The 17,463-nt window shown below is 59.0% G+C and overlaps 6 protein-coding genes across 6 annotated transcripts; 4 read left to right on the forward strand and 2 right to left on the reverse strand.

Annotated features, from left to right (window-relative positions):
* Nucleotides 1–441: 441 nt before the first annotated feature.
* SPRG_08741 (hypothetical protein) lies at nucleotides 442–2,705 on the reverse strand (the record flags this gene model as incomplete). Its single annotated transcript, XM_012347973.1, has 2 exons — nucleotides 442–1,843; nucleotides 1,876–2,705. 2 exons carry the CDS (start codon nucleotides 2,703–2,705, stop codon nucleotides 442–444), a joined length of 2,232 nt encoding a protein of 743 aa, XP_012203363.1.
* Nucleotides 2,706–2,990: 285 nt separating this feature from the next.
* Nucleotides 2,991–4,032, forward strand: SPRG_08742 (hypothetical protein). Its single transcript, XM_012347974.1, has one exon. The coding sequence runs from the start codon at nucleotides 2,996–2,998 to the stop codon at nucleotides 3,950–3,952; it is 957 nt and encodes a 318-aa protein (XP_012203364.1). The 5' UTR covers nucleotides 2,991–2,995; the 3' UTR covers nucleotides 3,953–4,032.
* A 467-nt stretch (nucleotides 4,033–4,499) lies between these two features.
* On the forward strand, nucleotides 4,500–8,338 carry SPRG_08743 (hypothetical protein). Its single transcript, XM_012347975.1, has 12 exons — nucleotides 4,500–4,745; nucleotides 4,796–4,989; nucleotides 5,037–5,109; nucleotides 5,155–5,321; nucleotides 5,395–5,530; nucleotides 5,589–5,719; nucleotides 5,769–5,836; nucleotides 5,899–6,058; nucleotides 6,104–6,181; nucleotides 6,221–6,413; nucleotides 6,464–7,269; nucleotides 7,371–8,338. Exons 1-12 carry the CDS (start codon nucleotides 4,541–4,543, stop codon nucleotides 8,268–8,270), a joined length of 3,111 nt encoding a protein of 1,036 aa, XP_012203365.1. The 5' UTR covers nucleotides 4,500–4,540; the 3' UTR covers nucleotides 8,271–8,338.
* Nucleotides 8,339–8,367: 29 nt separating this feature from the next.
* On the forward strand, nucleotides 8,368–11,762 carry SPRG_08744 (hypothetical protein; the record flags this gene model as incomplete). The annotated part of the gene is made up of 10 exons (XM_012347976.1): nucleotides 8,368–8,572; nucleotides 8,620–8,813; nucleotides 8,860–8,935; nucleotides 8,980–9,146; nucleotides 9,194–9,329; nucleotides 9,380–9,510; nucleotides 9,557–9,970; nucleotides 10,015–10,222; nucleotides 10,272–11,707; nucleotides 11,754–11,762. The coding sequence occupies 10 exons, from the start codon at nucleotides 8,368–8,370 to the stop codon at nucleotides 11,760–11,762; spliced, it is 2,976 nt and encodes a 991-aa protein (XP_012203366.1).
* A 1,989-nt stretch (nucleotides 11,763–13,751) lies between these two features.
* Nucleotides 13,752–14,989, forward strand: SPRG_08745 (hypothetical protein; the record flags this gene model as incomplete). Its single annotated transcript, XM_012347977.1, has 4 exons — nucleotides 13,752–13,821; nucleotides 13,868–14,018; nucleotides 14,068–14,860; nucleotides 14,917–14,989. Exons 2-4 carry the CDS (start codon nucleotides 13,916–13,918, stop codon nucleotides 14,987–14,989), a joined length of 969 nt encoding a protein of 322 aa, XP_012203367.1. The 5' UTR covers nucleotides 13,752–13,821; nucleotides 13,868–13,915.
* A 565-nt stretch (nucleotides 14,990–15,554) lies between these two features.
* On the reverse strand, nucleotides 15,555–17,145 carry SPRG_08746 (glycine cleavage system T protein). Its single transcript, XM_012347978.1, has 7 exons — nucleotides 17,084–17,145; nucleotides 16,987–17,034; nucleotides 16,817–16,941; nucleotides 16,484–16,761; nucleotides 16,222–16,442; nucleotides 15,973–16,167; nucleotides 15,555–15,917 (listed from the first exon to the last, which is right to left on the reverse strand). The coding sequence occupies exons 1-7, from the start codon at nucleotides 17,117–17,119 to the stop codon at nucleotides 15,663–15,665; spliced, it is 1,158 nt and encodes a 385-aa protein (XP_012203368.1). The 5' UTR covers nucleotides 17,120–17,145; the 3' UTR covers nucleotides 15,555–15,662.
* Between the last annotated feature and the right edge of the window lie 318 nt (nucleotides 17,146–17,463).

The following is a 17,463-nucleotide window of genomic DNA, read 5'->3' on the forward strand; positions in this document are numbered from 1 at the left end:
CGTACCGAGTGTGCCATCTTGTGGTCTTTTCTATGTAACTACAGCCAAAGAGCTCGCAGGGTGCACGTTTCGTCCTAAGATCCACGCGGCGCCACGCAAGGCAGCCGTCACATCGCCTCTGGCGACAGCGTGCCCTCGCCCGAGTGCGCTCGCTTTGACCGTCGAGCGCATCCTGCGCGATGCACGCAACAAGCAACGCGCGCACTAGGAGACTCTCGATTATGAACCATTCATCTATTTACTAATAACTAATACCACAAACAACATGCATCGAATCAACTTGTAATGAAATGTACTTTTTGCGACATTTGAACTGATAATGCTAGATGCTAGCAAACGTGTCCAAGGTTCTAAGCCTCTGACGCCATGTGCACGCGATGCGTCGTACTGGTCGCTTACGAGTCGAGTAGCTGCAATATATATATATATGTTGCGAGGCTACTACGAGTAAATGATGGTGTCTCGCTTCGTCTTGGCGATGACGTTGCCCTTGTCGTCGCGCGCGCCGGCAGGCGCCTTGGCCATCGCATGGTGCGCGAGCTCCTTTGGCACGGGCATCTCGCACGCCTCGAGGTACTGCTTGAGGTCGTACATGATCTCTTCGTCCTGGTCCGTGAGGAACGAGATCGCGACGCCTTCCTTGCCTGCGCGGCCTGTACGACCAATACGATGGCAGTAGTTTTGGATCTTGCTCGGCACGTCGTAGTTGATGACGTGCGTGACATCGGGGATGTCGAGACCGCGCCCGGCCACGTCGGTCGCGACAAGCAAATCGTACGTGCCGTCGCGGAAGCCCTTGAGCGAGTCTTCGCGTTGATCTTGGGATTTGCCACCGTGGAGAATCGTGGCGCGAAAGCCTTCGGCGCCGACGGCGCGGGCGACCGTGTCGCACTCCTTCTTGACGTTGACAAAGATGATAATCTTGGGCGCGTCGGCCTTGTCGCGCGACGTGCGGGGCGCGCGCAGCACGTCGCGGATCGTTTCCATGAGCTTGGAGCGCTTCTTGCCGCCGGGCATGAACCACACTTGCTGGTCGATGCGCTTGTTCTTGCCCGACGTCTCGTCACCAATCTTGACGATCGACGGGTGGCGCAAAAACGTCTTGGCGAGCCGCTCGACTTCGGGTGGCATCGTCGCACTAAACATCATGGTCACGCGGAACTTGAACTGGTTGTCGGCGACTTGGAGCTGCTGCTCGAGCTCGTCTTCGTTCTCCGACTTGAGGAGACCCCCCATGGTCTCGAGGACGTCGACGACTTGCTGTTCGAAACCCATGTCGATCATTCGATCGGCTTCATCCAGCACGACGTAGTTGCACTGGTTGAGCACGAGATACCGGTTCTCAATCACGTCGTTGAGACGACCGGGCGTGCCAATGATGATGTCAATGCCCTCCCGGACCTTGAACGCTTGCTCTTCCTTGCTCTGGCCACCGACAACGGCCACGGTCTTGATCATGTGCGCGTTCTCGCCTTCGCCAACCGTCGTGTACTTGGCGAGCTTGATGGTTTCTTGCTCGATCTGCAGCGCGAGCTCGCGCGTCGGCGCCATGATGAGCGCCAACGGCCCTTCGTCCGCCGTCCGGGCAATCATGTTGGCCGGCAGCTGGCAGAGGTACGCGATGATCGGGATCACGAACGCCGCCGTCTTACCCGAGCCCGTCTCGGCGATACCAATGATATCGCGGCGCTCCAAGCCGACGGGGATGCCTTGCATTTGGATCGGCGACGGCCGCTCGAAGCCCATCTCGGTGATCGCGCGGAAGAGCGGGGCCGGCAAGACCGCTTCGTCCCACTTGCGCAGCGGCCGGGGCGCGCGCCGCCACGCAGAATAATGTCGAAATCTTCGCGGAAAATGCGCCAGTCGCGCTCCGACATGTCGCAGAGCGCCTTCTCGCTCCAGTGCAACGCGGCCGACTGGGCGAGCTTGACCGACTCGGCTTCGCGGTTTGCCTCACGCTCCTGCATGCGCTGAAGCTCGCGCTCGCGCTCACGCTGGCGCCGCGCAACGAGTTCGGACGACATGCCGTTGGCTTCGTCGTCGGCCTTGAGCTCCAGCTGACGTTTCCGCGTGAGCTCCGTGATAAAGTTGTTGCGCTTGCGCTGCTCGCGGAGGTCGACGCCGGCCATGTACCCGCGGCCAAAGAGGAGGTTCACTTCGCGCCGCTTGTATAGCGGGTTGAGCTCGGTCGACGTGTCGTCGGTCGCGTCCCACTCGAACTGGAAGTTTTTCGCAAATTTCTCGCTCGCCTTGATGATCTTCTTCTTCGCGACCTTCTTGCCAAGGTACTGCTCTTTCAGCTGCGCGAGCTCCTTCTCCTGATCGGTCAGAAGCGGAGTCGCGGCCTTGGCGTCCGGGCGGCGGTTGGACCGCGCGTCGTGCTTGACGCGCTCCGAATCGCGGTGGCGGTCGAGCGACGTCTCGTCAAACTTGGAGTACTTGCTCGCCGATGGCATTGGCATGGTGGACGTCGCCGCGGGAGTTGTCTTGGTGCGCTGCTGCTGGAGGCGGGCCAGCGCCGCGGCTTCCCGCTCGGCCTTGGTCATGAACTTGGGCTTCTTCGCCTCGGCTTCGAGCGCCTTCTGCTTCGATGCATACTTCTCCTCGGCGATGCGAGCGATGCGCGCGACGCGCTCCTTCTCGCGGCTGATCGCTTCCATTTCCTGGGTCAGGTCCATGCCCTCGTCCGTCGTCGTCGGGTCCATCGGCGCCTCCACAAACAAAAAACACGTGTGAAACACACTGATTTCCCACCACTCGGCTGGCTACTGACACCCAACTAGACCCGCATATTGCCGCAAGCGCCTGCTCGCTGGCGTCCTCGTTCCAATGGCCCATCGCACTAAATATAAGCAATAAAATGGTTGCGAAATGCTCCAATGCTACGGCTGGTAGGCGATCGACAGCGGCATCGCTTTGTTAGAATAGTCTCGTCCGGGCTGCGTGATTTTAGATTAGATGTCAGACGTGGGTGTGGGGCATTCCCACATCAACGATGGAGTTCCTCAGCGATCTCCTCGACTCGTCGCGGGTCTCGCCCGCACCGTGGGCCGAGCCGGCGCCGGGCGCCGACAAGTACGAGCACGTGCGCTCGTGCACGGCGAACGCGCGGCTCTTCCCGCAAACGCTGCTCTCGGGCCTCTCGCTGCAGCTGCGCAGTCCGTCGCAGCAGTTCCAAGTGCACACGACCATGGCGCGCAGTGGGATTCTCACGTCGTCGTTAAGTCAGCGCATGTACGCGGCGAGCGGCGACTCGGAGGTATTCGCGCTCCTTGCGCTGCACAGCCAGCACCGCTTATCGCTCTGCGCCGAGCTCGCGCTGCCACGCGTCGGCACGTTCACGTTGTCGGCGCTCGAGTGCGGCCAAAAGGCCGTGGGCACGCCGCCGAATGCCAAGGTCGGCTTCAAGGGCGTTTACGCTGTGGCCGCGATCAAGAGCCACGTCGAAGTCGCCGTCGACGTCGCCAACGGGCCGACCGTCGAGGGTGGCATCGTGCTCGGCACGCCCGAGCTCTGCGTCGGCGTCGGTGGCAAGTACAACACTGGCATCGAGTCCACGGACGGCCGCAGCACGGGCCAAAAGCTCGAAGGCTGGAGCTTCATCGGGCAGTACAAGGCGAAGGACGGTTCGTGGCGGTCGACGGCCAGTCTCCGCGAGCACGGCTCCGTGTTGCGCTGGAACCTCAAGCAGCAAGTGAATTCGGCGCTCGCCATGGCGACCGAAATCGAGTACCAAAAGCGCCGGAACGCTGTGGTCATGCACAGCCAAGGCGAGTTCGCGCTCTCGGCAAGAGAGAGCCTCTTTGGAACGCTCGACTCGGAGGCCAAGGTGGGGCTGGCCTACCGCTGCCGCCTCTCGCCCCTGGTCCAAGTCGCCGTCTCGGGTCGTGTCAACACGCTGCAGCTCGAGACTGACTCGCACCAAGTCGGTGTTTCGATTCAACTCGGATGAGAACGAGACCAGTGCTCGATACAGGTAGACAGACAATCGAATGCTTTGCTGTAGTGGTCGATGTAATACATGTGCACGCTGCTGGCATGTGTGTTGGGTGACTAGAGATCAAGGGTACATAAATTCAATTGAATTTATGTACCCTTGCTAGAGATTGACCGCGGACGGTTGGACGGGTCGGTAGCGCAGCAGAGATGCTCTACGGAAGCTCCATCTCTCTAGATGGATCGATAGATGGATAGATATGATGTCTATTCGCGTTCACCAGCCCAACAATCTCGCTCGTTGTAAGCTCGACGTAGCGACTATATTGCCCATGTGGATAGAAGTATATTGGACAAACTGTGTTTCTTGTCCTGGAAGCCAGCGTCATGCAGCGAGAGAGTACCTGAATCCGAGACCCCGGTGTATTTAACCCTCTCAGACTCCCGGCGCGGTAGGTTAAGGCAAGGGACTTGGTTACATGTCTCGACTATTCGGGACCTTAACAAGGGCACTGCGTAGAAATAACGCAAGTCCGTTTCCCGGTTGTATGTCATTTGGCGCGTCTAATTTTGCTCTGCGCCCACGAGACAGTACAACACGAGGATGGCAGCTTGCTTCTCAAGCGGCAGCCTCCCGTGCACCAAGGCCGACTGGCCAGCGTGCGGCTACGCGTTCGTCAGTGATGCGCCATTCGCCGTGCTGGGCGTCCTCTGGCTCGGCTACGGCCTCGTCCACCTCCGCCGCAGTGGCTCGGCCGGTTCGTTCTTGCACTCTAACGTGGACGCAATCCATGACCCGGTCGCGCAAGGTAGTACGATGATGTAGCGCTCAAATGGTTCATTGTATTGTGTTGTGCAGGCATCGCGATCGCGCTGGCGCAGCGCAAGTCGGACTCCCGTCGCCGCGTCCGGCTGCAGCGGTACGTAAAGCTGCTTGGCATGTGGGCCGAGTGGCCATCGTACACGTACACGCCGCTCGCCATTGGGCTCCAAGCCACGGGCGCCCATGGCCTCATAAACCCCAACCTCATTACCTTCAACGACTACAGCGAGGTGGCGCTCCGTCCATGGTCGTGGGCCGAACGACTTGACGTGTGTAGAGTCTCAACGTTATCGTGGCGGTTCTGAGCGGCAGCGTTCTCTTGCTCCTTCGGCACTGGCGGCGCGTCCAGCGTACATCCACATTCTAGTGCTTTTCCTGTGTTGACCGTGACATAGACGAGCCATTTTTGCGCCGGTTCGGCTACCCGCTTGTGTTTGATTTGCTCTACATCCCGTTCATTTCAACGTGTACGCGGCTCGCAACGTGCCCACGGGGGTACGTGCATTTGTCGCTACCGGGCGGCGCAACATGTGACTGCCTCGATCGTTTTGGCATCTTCTGGGTATCCACCATTAGATATTGACAAGCTATTGAGTCTCTCCTCGCGGTCCAACTAATCCCGCGTCTCTGCTTAGGCCGTGGGGTTTGCGGGTTTTCTGCTCTTGTACAGCAGCGCGCTCCACTACAAAATGTACATTGAGCCCACGGGAACGACGATGGAGTTTCGCTTTCAGCGTGGCTTCCAAGTCATTATGGTCATGGCCCGCACCCGTACGCTCGCCTTCCTCTCTTTTTATATGTTGATAGGTTGATGCATTGATATATTTAGTGAATCCGATCTTGTCCATGCGCGCGAACGACAGCGTGTTTACGCAGAACCACACGATAACCGTGCTTGCAATGCTCGCGTTTCTCGTCGGCGTGCTCTTCCTCCTCGTGTACTCGTACCGAATCCAACCCGTATGGATGGATTGGTCGCTGTGAGGTTTGAACCAAGTATTTTTTCTAGTGCATTGGCAGCGGCCGCATCCCCAACAACATTCGCGTGCTCTCGTTTGCAAGCTCGCTCTACACCGCGTGCAGTGTCCTATGCATCCTTGCTGCCGACGGCGGTGGCAGCGCGCTCTATTGGAGTCTAGTCCTTTGCCGATCGTGTGGCTCGCGGCGTGGAACCTCAACGCGCGCCGAGCGACGCACTACCATATTCCCCACCTCTCCATTCTGGAGCTCCTCCAAATGCCGTCGTCCCAATGCAAGCTCGTGGGGACGATTGCGGCGCTGCACGTGGACGCAACCAAAGTACGACGTCGCGATCATGACGCGATCATATCGCAGCTGCTTAAGATCGCCAAGTTCTCGCGGTCTGGCGAGCTTCTCTGCCGCGCGTACGCGATTCGAGTTTTGTGGTTTTGCCACATTGAGGTACACTGCGGACGCTTGCTGTGCTGACGATTGGGGTAGAATTTTCGAAAAACCAAGACCTGCGTGGGCGAAATGACACCCGAGACCGCGGTGCCCTCCAAGCTCTGGTGCAAGGACCGGGCGATAACGCTGCGGCTCACCAAAGCACACTCCACCAAGTCCTCCTCTGCGCTTCTGGACCCCACCGCCTCGTCCCGAAAGCGCGTCAAGATCTACCGTGTCTCGACCATCAGTCTGTTGCGACATGCCTGACGTTTGTATCAACTTGATAGTACTACGTAGCAATCCCGACGCCAATCAACGACGAGCCCGAGGAATTTAGCCGACATGTGGTCCACGACGCGCACAGCGTTCGGAAATGGCCCTTCAAATGGTGGTACCGATCGTCCCAGCACAGCTTCCGCGTCTCCAATATCAAAACCGCACCGACCGAAGCGTATCACGTGGTGTGCATTGGCGACAAGCACTGGATCTCGCGCGTCGAGGAGCCGGCGGCGGCGCATTTCCATTGTGTCAGCTTGTACCACATGGCACTCGAGGCGCTGGCGCAGAGCTGTGCGCAGAGCGACGAGCGCGCTATGCACGAAGTGGCGAGTTTGCTTCTCGAGTGGTACAACGCGCGGTACCTCCGCGTCAATGGCACGATTCTGACGCATATACTCTCGACCTTGTGCGCGACGAGCGACATCACGCTGGTAACAGACGCGACGCTGACGCTGCTCAAGGTCTTTGGCGACGGCGTCTTGCCCTACGACCTCTGGCTCCGCAACGCGTCGTACCTCAACCACTTTATCTTGGTATTCAAGCAGCCGCACCCTCCAACGATCCTCCGAGCTGCGACGATCTTGAAGCATGTCTTGGCGCTCGGCGAGGCGGATGAGAAAACGAACCTCTTCCAGCTCCTCACGCCCGAGTCGATTCGACTGATTCACGCCGCGCTGTACGGATGGCACCACGACTATGCGATCAGCAGCCTCCTCGAATCGATCTGCGACAGCTTGTACAAGATTGAGTTGCACATGCACGCGCATCGGCTGCAGGAGCAGCTGCGCCGCAAAGCATCGCTGGCGCAGACCAAAAGAACACGAGTGTCCTGTCTTGGGTCCAGCACCAGCACAGGGCGATGGTGACCGCGATCCACCGGTCCGCCGAGTCGATGGTCACTGCAGTCTCGATGCGCATCGCACAGAGTGTGCGCGAGTTTCGCAGCTCCGGGTCCTCGATCCTCTCGCGCCGATCGCACCGGTCGCACCGGTCGGTTCGACACAAGAGCGCCAACCTGTCGATGATTCGATCGTCGTCGCGTCGATCCAGTCTCGTGACGGGCGCGTCCAGCTATTCGCAGCTTCCGCTTCCGATGCCGTCGCACCGCTCGACGGGACGGTTCCAGTCGTCGGCGGGCGCGTCGTTCAAGGAGCCTGCCGACGCGATCCAGACAACGACGACAGCACACGAGAGCAATCTGGCGTCCGCGACCAGCCGTGGCAACTCCCAGCCAACCGTGTACAATGCAGTACCAGTGCCTCGGCAGGCTTTTCTCGAGCTCCAGGCCGTCGAGGCCGAGACAGCCGACGTTGTCCCGTTCAACACACCCGAAAACGACGAGCCTTTGCCCCCACCGAAGCCTCTTCCAAAACCAATGCCGGACCGCACGCAACGCCTCGCGACGACGCCGACGCAGCCGCTCGTGTTTGTGACCGTCGAGCTCCTGAGTGAGCTGGATCGGCGGCAGTCGCTCCGAGCGCAGTTCCAAGAACTCTTGTGCGAAGCTCTCGAAGGGTACGAAAGGGCCGTGCAGCACCCGACCACCGCCCAGTGGCTTGCGGCCCAGCTGGCCCAGTCGCCGGTCGCGGGCAGTCCGCAGAAGCGTCGGCAGCGGCACGGCGACCATGATATTTTGGACAAGTTTTCAAGAGTTCTCGAGCTCTACACCTTTGCCGAAAATTGTGCGATGAAGGATTTCGTCACATGCGGCCTGGACCCGCGGCTGCGCACGTTCTTTGAAGATCACGTCGTCCCATTTTATGCCTTCGTCACAACCGCTTGGGCAAAGACGCCAAAGTCGCGCTGGTGGCCGCGCATGTCGTAACCTTACAGTTAGTTTGCGGTCCATCATGTAGACAGGCAACGGAATTGAATACAATTTTAGTCGAGGAAAACGCCTTTTTAGATTGCTTCAACCCAGCATGGAGCTGCGCTGCGAATGGGCTAGCAGCAATGGCTCGGGGTGCCACAAGACGGACTGGCCCGCGTGTGGCTACGACTGGCTCGTTAGCGTCCCCGTCGGCGTTCTCTGGCTCGTCTGGCTCATCTACGGCGGCACGCGCCTTCTCCAGACGCTCAGTGGCTTTCACTTTGACGCGGCCACGATCCACGACCCGATTGCGCAAGGTACAATCATGATTCTCTTCTGAAAACAGCTCTGATGCACGAACTAGGCATGGCGATCGCGCTCTCGCAGCGCAAGTCCGAGTCCCGGCGGCGGCCCCGCTTCCAGCGCTACATGAAGCTCGGTGCCATGTGGGCCGAGTGGCCGTCGTTCATGTACACGCCACTCACAATCGCCCTGAAAGCGACGGGTGCCGAGAGATACGTGAGCCCACTGGCGTCGTCGCTCAACTTGCCGACCGAGGTAGATCGTCCTATCGTGTTCCTTGCACTGAGAGACGGACGCGCAGGCGTGGAACCTAGGTGTCGTCGTCTTCTGCGGCAGTGTCGTGCTCGTGCTACGCGTCGGCGCGTCGGCGCGCAATCGTATCATTGTCTTTGTGTATCTAGCGACGCTCACGACTGCGTAGAGACCAAGTGGCTGCGGCGCTACGCGTACCCACTGGTGTTTGATACGTTGTACATCCCGCTCGTCGCGACGCTTGTTCGGCTCGGAACGTGCCCGACCGAGTTTTCGCACATCGCGCTGCCCAACGGCGCCACGTGTGACTGCGTGGACGCTTTTGGATTCTTTTGGGTATGGCACTATCCATTGGATCGTCGTGCTAGGATTTTTGTGGATAGGCTGCGGGATTGACGGGCTTTCTTCTCTTGTACGCATCGGCCCTTTACTACAAGATGCACATTGAACCGTTGGCAACCACGATGGATTTCCGGTTCCAGCCCAGTTTTCAGATCATTATGGTCATGGCCCGCACGCGTACGTCGTCTGCCTATCGGAGATGGATATCACCAGACTGCTGCATCTAGTCAACCCGATTCTATCTATGCTCGTGAGCGATTTGGACTTGCGCGCGAGACGCGGGATCGCGCTCTTGATGGGGCTAGGGTTTCTGTGCTGCTTTGTGCTGCTGCTGGTATACACGTACACGACACAGCCGGTACCGCGCCTCGCATCAATAGTGGCTAATGTTACTTCTGGTCTAGTGCATTGGCAGCGGCCTTCTTCCCAACAACATTCGATTTCTGTCGTTTTCAAGCGCTGTCTATACAACCCTCGTCGTCCTCGTCGTGCTTGTTGCCAACGCCGACACGACGTCGCTGTACATTGCGCTGACGCCGCTGCCGCTGCTCTGGGTGCTCGCGTGGCGCCACAATACGCGCCGCGCGCTACACTACCACATTCCGCAGCAGTCGATTCTAGACTTGCTCTGTGAACCGTCGCCGCAAGCCAAGACGGTGGGTGCGATCGCTGCCTTGTACGTCGACGCGACCAAATTGCACCCGCTCGAGCTCGAACCCATCCTCGCGCAGCTCACGCGGCTCGCCAAGCGCTCCCGTAACAAAGAGCTCCTCTGCCGCGCGTTTGCGATTCGGATCTTGTGGTTTGCCCACATCAAGGTGCAGTCTTGTGTCGTACGGCACGGTCGATCATGCGATCGTAGAATTTCCGAAAACAAAAGCTGTGCATTGGGGAAACGCAAGACGATGCCGTCGTGCCGCCCAAATTCTGGTTCAAAGACGTGGCGAATCCAGACCGCGCGCAATGGACGAGCAAGGCCATGGCAAGCCGTAGTCGGCTCTCGGTCGTCGCTGCGTCCAATGCCGCCAGCAAGAAGCGCGTCAAGCTCCATCGCATCGAGCAAGTTCTCAGTAGGCCAAATACCTCATTTCGCGGGTGCTGACATTCCGTTCACGGTAGCTGTGGCCGCCGTCGCGCACGACCACGCCAAGGCACCCGCGACAATGTCCCAAACGTCGGGCTCGCGCTGGAGCCCATTTGGTACTCGGCTCCCGCAATTTCTCGCGCCCAGCAGCAGTCGCATGTACCGCGTCTTGGTCGTCGCAGCGGCGTCCACCCAGTTTGAGGTCGTTGGCATCCACGACAAGCATTGGATCTCGCACATCGAGACACCAAGCGACGCGGTGCACGAAGCCCGGGCGCTCTACAATGAGGCGCAGGAGCTCCTTGCGCAGAGCTGTGCCGCGAGCGACGTTAATGCCATGTACGAAATTTCGGTCTTTTTGCTCCAGTGGTACCGGTCGCGGTACCTCAAGCCGAGCAAGACGATCTATGCGCACTTGCTCGCGACGCTGGCCGGCTCGGTCGACCGCAAGCTTGCCATGGACGCCACCTACACGCTCTACAAGCTGCACATGGACGACATTCTTCCCAACGACTTCTGGCTGCGCAACGTGTCGCATCTCAATACGTTTCTGACGGTACTTGGCCACCCGAGCGCAACCACCGCCTACTACGCAGCGACCGTGCTCAATCTCGTGCTGGAAGTGGCCGAGACCGACTCCAAGGTCAACTTGTTTGTGCTCTTGACGCCCGAGTCGATTGCGAGCATCCAAGCCGCGTTTCGAAAGTGGCACGATGCGTACCGGCTCAGTGCTGCGTTGGAGGACACGTGCCTGCGCCTCTACAACATGGAGGTGGCCCAGCGGCTCTTGCAGCAGGCGCGCCGCCCGAGCAAGCGCCGACCTAGCTCGCTCGTCAAGTGGGTCACCCAGCAGCACAAGGCACTGCGAAAGTCCATCGCGCACATCATTGTGCACACGCAAGAGACTGCCCAGACGCGACGCTCGACCGTAGACCTCCGCAAGCTGCCAGCCATGGTGCAGAACGCAGCGCGGTATAGCAGCATGCCATTGATGGCTCGCCAACCGCTGGCGCTTCCGACCAACCGGAGGATGATATCGCACGGGTCCGATCTCCCCATTCAGGACACGGTCGACGACTACGATAAGAAGGCGGTACCGGCCTTGAACGACGACGACGCCAACGTGACAACACCACCAAAAGAGAACCCATGCCAACCATGCGCCGAGGCACCTGTCGAGCCGACCGAGTATGGACGGCTCTTGCACAACCCGGACGAGCTCATATTTGTGACGCGGCCAATTCTGGACGAGATTCACCGGCGACGAACGCACCGGCGGGCGTTCGAACGCGACTTGGCGCATGCCTTTGACAACGTCGAGGAGGCCATGACGGCCCATGACGTGGCCGTCGCGCTCGCCAAAGCCATACCGGTCCTCTGCGACCGCTACACAAGCGCAAGTCAGTGCGCGATTGGTGGCTTTATTGAAAGCGGCATTGCCCCTAACCTGCGCGAATTCTTCGAGACACGCGTTGCGTTGCATGTGGCCGCAGCGACCGAAGAACGCCGCCGACAAGGACCATTGATGCGCACATGGAGTAAAGGAGGCATGAAATAAGCTATTGAACAGCAACATGGGAGCGTCAAGTTGAAATTTTAGATTGTGATCGATGCACCGCGCGACTTCTTGGGTTTAGGTCTAGCATTCGTTATGAGCATCAGTTTTTGGGTCGTCGAAGATCAAGTGGAAAATGGCGAAACTCGGATGCTAACAAAGAATACAATATGAGAAGGTGCGGGGATTGCACTTTCATAAACATTTACATCAATAATTGTCCAGCGACTTCACTAAAGTCAGACATTTGACATGTGCACTTGGTACCGCTGGTATGTTGCCTTGCTGCTTATCTCTGTCCTATCATCGTCAACGTGCAAGTAAACTCTCCCTCGCTGGCATACATAGCTAAAAATATACTACGTAGTACAGGCTTGTGGAGACAGGCAGATTTTGACCGTTGAGCATGACAACGTTGGCTTGCTACGCCAATGCGACCGCCTGCCGCAAGCGCGACTGGCCCGCGTGTGGCTACGACTGGCTTGCGACGGCGCCCGTTGCAGTATTCTGGCTTGTCTGGCTGTCCTATGGCCTCTGGTGCTTTCGACGACACAAGGCAGCGTACAGCTGGTTTGACGTCGACAAGATCCACGACCCGGTCGCACAAGGTACTCTTACGTTGCTTGTTCGTGTCCTTAGAAGATGGACCTCGTAGGTATGGCGGTCGCCCTTTCCCAGCGACGATCTGCGTCCCTCCGACGGTCACATATGCAGCGCTACATGAAGTTTTGCGCCATGTCGTCCGAGTGGCTCGCGTTCTCGTACACGCCGCTCGCGATCACGTTCAAAGCGGCCGGTGTCTCGAACGACGCCAATGTCTTCTTCTTGCTCAACGTGCCGACCGAGGTGGTGTCATGACATCATCGCCTTCAGGAAGATGACAAGACTCATGGATGATGTAGCTGATCAATGTTGTCTGCACCCTGGTGTGGGGCAGCCTCCTCCTCAGCATGCACGTATGGAAGACATTCAGTCGTCGGCGTACGCACGCTCTGCTTCTCAATAAAGGAGATGATGGGATATCGGTAGGCCCGACGCTTTTGCTCCGGTTCATCTACCCGCTGACGTTTGACGTCTTTTACATTCCGCTCATTTCGACGCTCGGGCGGCTCGGGTCGTGCCCCGACGGGTTCGACCGCCTCGTGCTGCCTGGTGGCGCCACGTGCGAGTGCTTGGATCGGATCGGATTCTTTTGGGTAAGGCTTCACGTATTTTAAAGATTGTGAAATCAGCTACGGTGTAGGCACTAGGCTTTGCTGGCTTGTTATGCTGTATGCCAGTGCGCTCTATTTCAAAATGTACATCGAGCCGCTTGCCCGCACGACAGTGTTTCGATTCCAAACGCATTTTCAGATCATTATGGTCATGGCGCGGACGCGTACGTTCTTTGATTTTGAGATTGAGATTCGATTTGACGACGAGTAGTGAACCCGATCATGTCGATGCTCGTGAGCGACTTGGACGCGGTCGCGCACCCATTGATTGCGCTCGCGCTGACACTCGGTTTTTTCTGTTGCGTCGCGTTCTTGCTCTTCTTTGCCTACACGACACAGCCCGTACTCTCTCAACCAAATCGTCATTTAGTGTACTGACGCCATCATCATATGTTCAATTAGTGCATTGGGAGCGGCCGACTGCCCAACAACATTCGCGCCGTCACGTTCTCGAGCTCGTGCTACACGTCTTTGTGTGCGCTCGGGTTCTTGCTCGGAGACAGGGACATAAGGAACCTCTACTACTCGCTTCTGCCGCTTCCACTCGTGTGGGCTCTTGCATGGCATCTCAACGACCGCCGCGCACACCTCTTCCATGTCCCCAACTTGCCGATCTGGGATCTCCTGGTCGAGCGCTCGGTGCGGTCCAAAACCGTCGGCACGATCGCTGCGGTGTACGTTGACGCAATCAACTTGCCAGCGTCATCCTTTGACGGCATCATCGCGCAACTCGAGAAGATCGTCAAGCGATCGGCGCCGGACGAGCTCCCGTGCCGCGCGTACGCGCTTCGCGCGCTCTGGTTCTGCCACGTCAAGGTAGTCATCCGGATAGCATGGTATCCGGATAGACTGGCCGATCTAGGGGTTTTGCCAGCAAAAAGGGACCGTCGGGCAGCAGAACGATAGCGCCATGGTGCCCTTCAAGCTTTGGTTCAAGGATCGCGATGCAGGGCGCCGCTCGCGCACGCTGCTGCAGAAGCAAACCAAGGTGCACCGCATCGCGCAGCTCGAAGGTACGCAGCGTACTACTCGGTATCCGCATGCCACATCCAATCTCCGTAGACGTGGCACCGCACACGACAATGGTGTGGACACCGCCGTTGGAGCCGCGGACAGGGTGGAGCCGCTATGCATTCTACCTCTTTGACCTCTCGGCCCAGTCGCTACAGACTCGGACACGGACACGGACGCGGACCAGCATCCAGATACTATCGGTCGCGACCAACTACTCGCTTGTGCGGCTCCGCGAAAAGCACTGGATCGTGAAAGTCGAGACCGCGGACGCGGCCGTCTATAGCTGCACGACACTCTACAACAGCGCGCTCGAGATCCTCGCGCAAAGCTGTGCGATAGGCGATGTCTCCGCGATGCAGTCGACCGCGACCTTTCTCCTCGAGTGGTACAAGGCCAAGTACCTGCGCTTGAGCAAGCTCGTGTACCTCCACGTGCTCTCGACGATCGCTGCGACGTCGGACGCGCGCCTCGTGACACACGCGACGCTGACGCTCTACCGGCTCGTGCTCGACAACGTGCTGCCGCTCGATCTCTGGCTGCACAACACGACGTATTTGAATCACTTTATGGCGGCGCTGGGGCATGCGAGTTCAATCACGGTCCTGCGCTGTGCGACCGTGCTCAACCTCGTGTTTCAAGGCGCCGCGGACAACCCGCGTACCAACCTCTTTCTGCTCGTGACACCCGAGTCGCGCGCCTTGATCCACGCCGCGTTTTACCGCTGGCACCACGTCTTTGACGTGAGCGTCCTCGTCGAAGACCTTTGCATTCGCCTCTACAACCTCGAGGTCGCCCACCAGATGAAGCGCAAGCCGCGACAGGCAAAGCAGCCGCGCAAAGCGTCGTTCAATCATGTCCTGCAATGGCTGGGTGCGCGCAGACGTTCGATCACGAAAGTGCTCTTGCACCAACCGCCGGTCATTGTGCGCTCGGCCGAGTCGCACTTTACTCGGCGGAGCAACGGTGGTGAGAGTCGGCTCGGGATCGCATCCCGGCGGTACAGCGTCCCTGTAAACACCGTGATGATGGCACCGCGGCCGCTCGTCGCCCACCGGTCGATCAAGCCGAGCAAGGGGCGTACTATGCTATCGCATGCCTCGTCCACCGAACGCGGCGACGACACGAGTAGCAAGGTGGCACCAACGACCATCGTCGCGGCGCTCAAGCCGCCACCACCGACGCAGTGTCCGTCCCTGCGCGCAGTCGATTTTATCCAATGGATGCGACTGTCGTTCGGCTGGACCGCCTCGCGTTCGTGACGCCAGCCATCACGGCCGAGATTGGTCGCCGCCGAGGCTTACGAAAGCAACTTTTGGATTTGCTACGCAGTGCCCAGTCGCTCCAAGCCGAGGCCAGTGCGAGCAACAGTGCCAACGCCGCGCCGCTGGCGCGAACCCGCAACCTCTTGGACGAGGCGCTCACAAAGGCCGGACACCTCGCGGCCTCCGCGCCCGAGTGTGCGATCGCCGACTATGTCGCGCATGGGCTGCCTTCCGAGCTCATTGCATTCTTTGATGCGTACGTGGCACCACGGCTGACGCCGATTACAACATCAGCGACCGCAAGGGACGGCTCCATATTCGCACGGCTCGTCGCATACGCCACACAGCTATTAGTTCTAAGACGACGCTAAGGTATGGTGTCTACTCGTCCTTCTTGTAGTAGCCGGCGGGCACAAACGGCATCTTGGCGACAAGACCCTTTTGCATCTTGTTGCGGACCTTGAAGTGGAGCTCCGTGCCAATCTTAAGGTTGCCCTTCTTGACATAGCCCATGCCAAGCGCTTGCTTGAGCGACGGGCTGAAGGTGCCGCTCGTGACCTCGCCGATGCGGTCGCCGGCGACGTTGTAGATCTCGGTGCCTTCGCGGGCCGGCGCTCCGTCGACCGTAAAGCCAATCTACATATCCAGCCATATGAAACCTTGTCCTTTGAGGATAGGATCCACGTCGTACGCGCTTCTTGGTCCACGTCTTGTTGTTGAGCTGGTCCAAGATGATGTCAGCACCCGGAAAGCCGCCTTCTTCGCGCCGGCGCTTGCTCATCGTCCACGCGAGCGCGCCCTCGATCGGCGTCGTCTCGGGCGAAATGTCGTGGCCGTGGAGGCAGAGACCGGCCTCAAGGCGCAGGCTGTCGCGCGCGCCCAAGCCCTACCCAGCATGAGGGAATTACGATTCCTTGTCGCGTGAGTATGGGAAGGGTACCGCTTCGAGGACACGTTCGTCCGCGAGGAGCTTGCGCGTAAAGTCCTCAACCGAGCTGCTCGGCACCGAAACTTCAAACCCGTCTTCGCCCGTGTAGCCGCAACGCGTAAGGATCACGTCGTTGTTGAGCACACGCGTGAACGTGCCCGTCATAAAGTTCATATCGGCGAGGTTGACCGACGCCGGGACGAGACCCGCCATGATCTCGGCCGCACCCGGGCCTGCGCGAGGTGAGAGACGAGCTTGCAGTCTGCATGTGTACCTTGGATGGCGACGAGCGACCGGTCGGCAATGCGCTCGAGCTGGACATCGCCGTCAAACTTGGCGAGGTGCGCCTGCATGTGCGCCCAGTCGATGTCTTGGTTACCAGCGTTCACGACCACGTAGAGGTGGTCGTCGTACGACGTGATGACGCAGTCGTCGATGATACCGCCCTTCTCGTTCGTGATCAAGCTCAGCTTGGCCTCGCCCGTCGTCAACGACGCAATGTCGCCGACCACGATGCTCTCGAGAAACTTGACACGGTCCTTGCCCGTCATGCTAGCAAGAAACATCTCGTTAAACGAGGTCCGCATGGCATTCGACCGCCGTGTACCGGAGCTGGCCCATGTGCGAGACATCGAAGAGCGACGCGCAACCGGGCGTGCGCGTGTGCGTGTGGCTCTTGAGGATGCCGGCCGTGTATTGCACGGGCATCGAGTAGCCGGCAAAGTCGACCATCTACCCAGAATGTCAGTCCGACAAGATGCCTTCCGCGTGGACTACCTTGCCGCCGAGCTCCTTGTGGAGGTCGTAGAGCGCTGTCTTCTTAAGCTACAGCATCATGACGTCGTTGAGCTCATGACGCAAGCAACGCGCGTACGCTGGAGAAGGCGCGGCGAGGGACGTGGCCAAGCATGCTTGTGAAGTGACTGCGAATTGCAAACTGCCAACTCATTCGAATCCAAGGTCACGCCGGATACGGTGTCCGGTTATGTAGCTGCTAGAAAGGCAATGTGACGACGTCCCACTCTTGACGGCCGCTCGTCGTCCATGGCCTTGTGCGCGATCGATCTGTGGACTTCACTGCCGTTCGTGGGCACCGCAGCCTGCCCGTAGGTAGAAGCAGTCGATGCGACTCCAGCGTCCAGCGTGAAAGATCGCAGCATGTCGTGCGCGCGATGGATGCGACGGTTGAACTTGGCGGCCATCTGCCCAACTTCAATTGCAGCACCAGATGGTCGGACGTCTGGCAATCCAAGA

Source organism: Saprolegnia parasitica (assembly GCF_000151545.1).
Source record: "Saprolegnia parasitica CBS 223.65 unplaced genomic scaffold supercont2.40, whole genome shotgun sequence".
NCBI classification, from domain to species: Eukaryota; Oomycota; class Saprolegniomycetes; order Saprolegniales; family Saprolegniaceae; genus Saprolegnia; species Saprolegnia parasitica.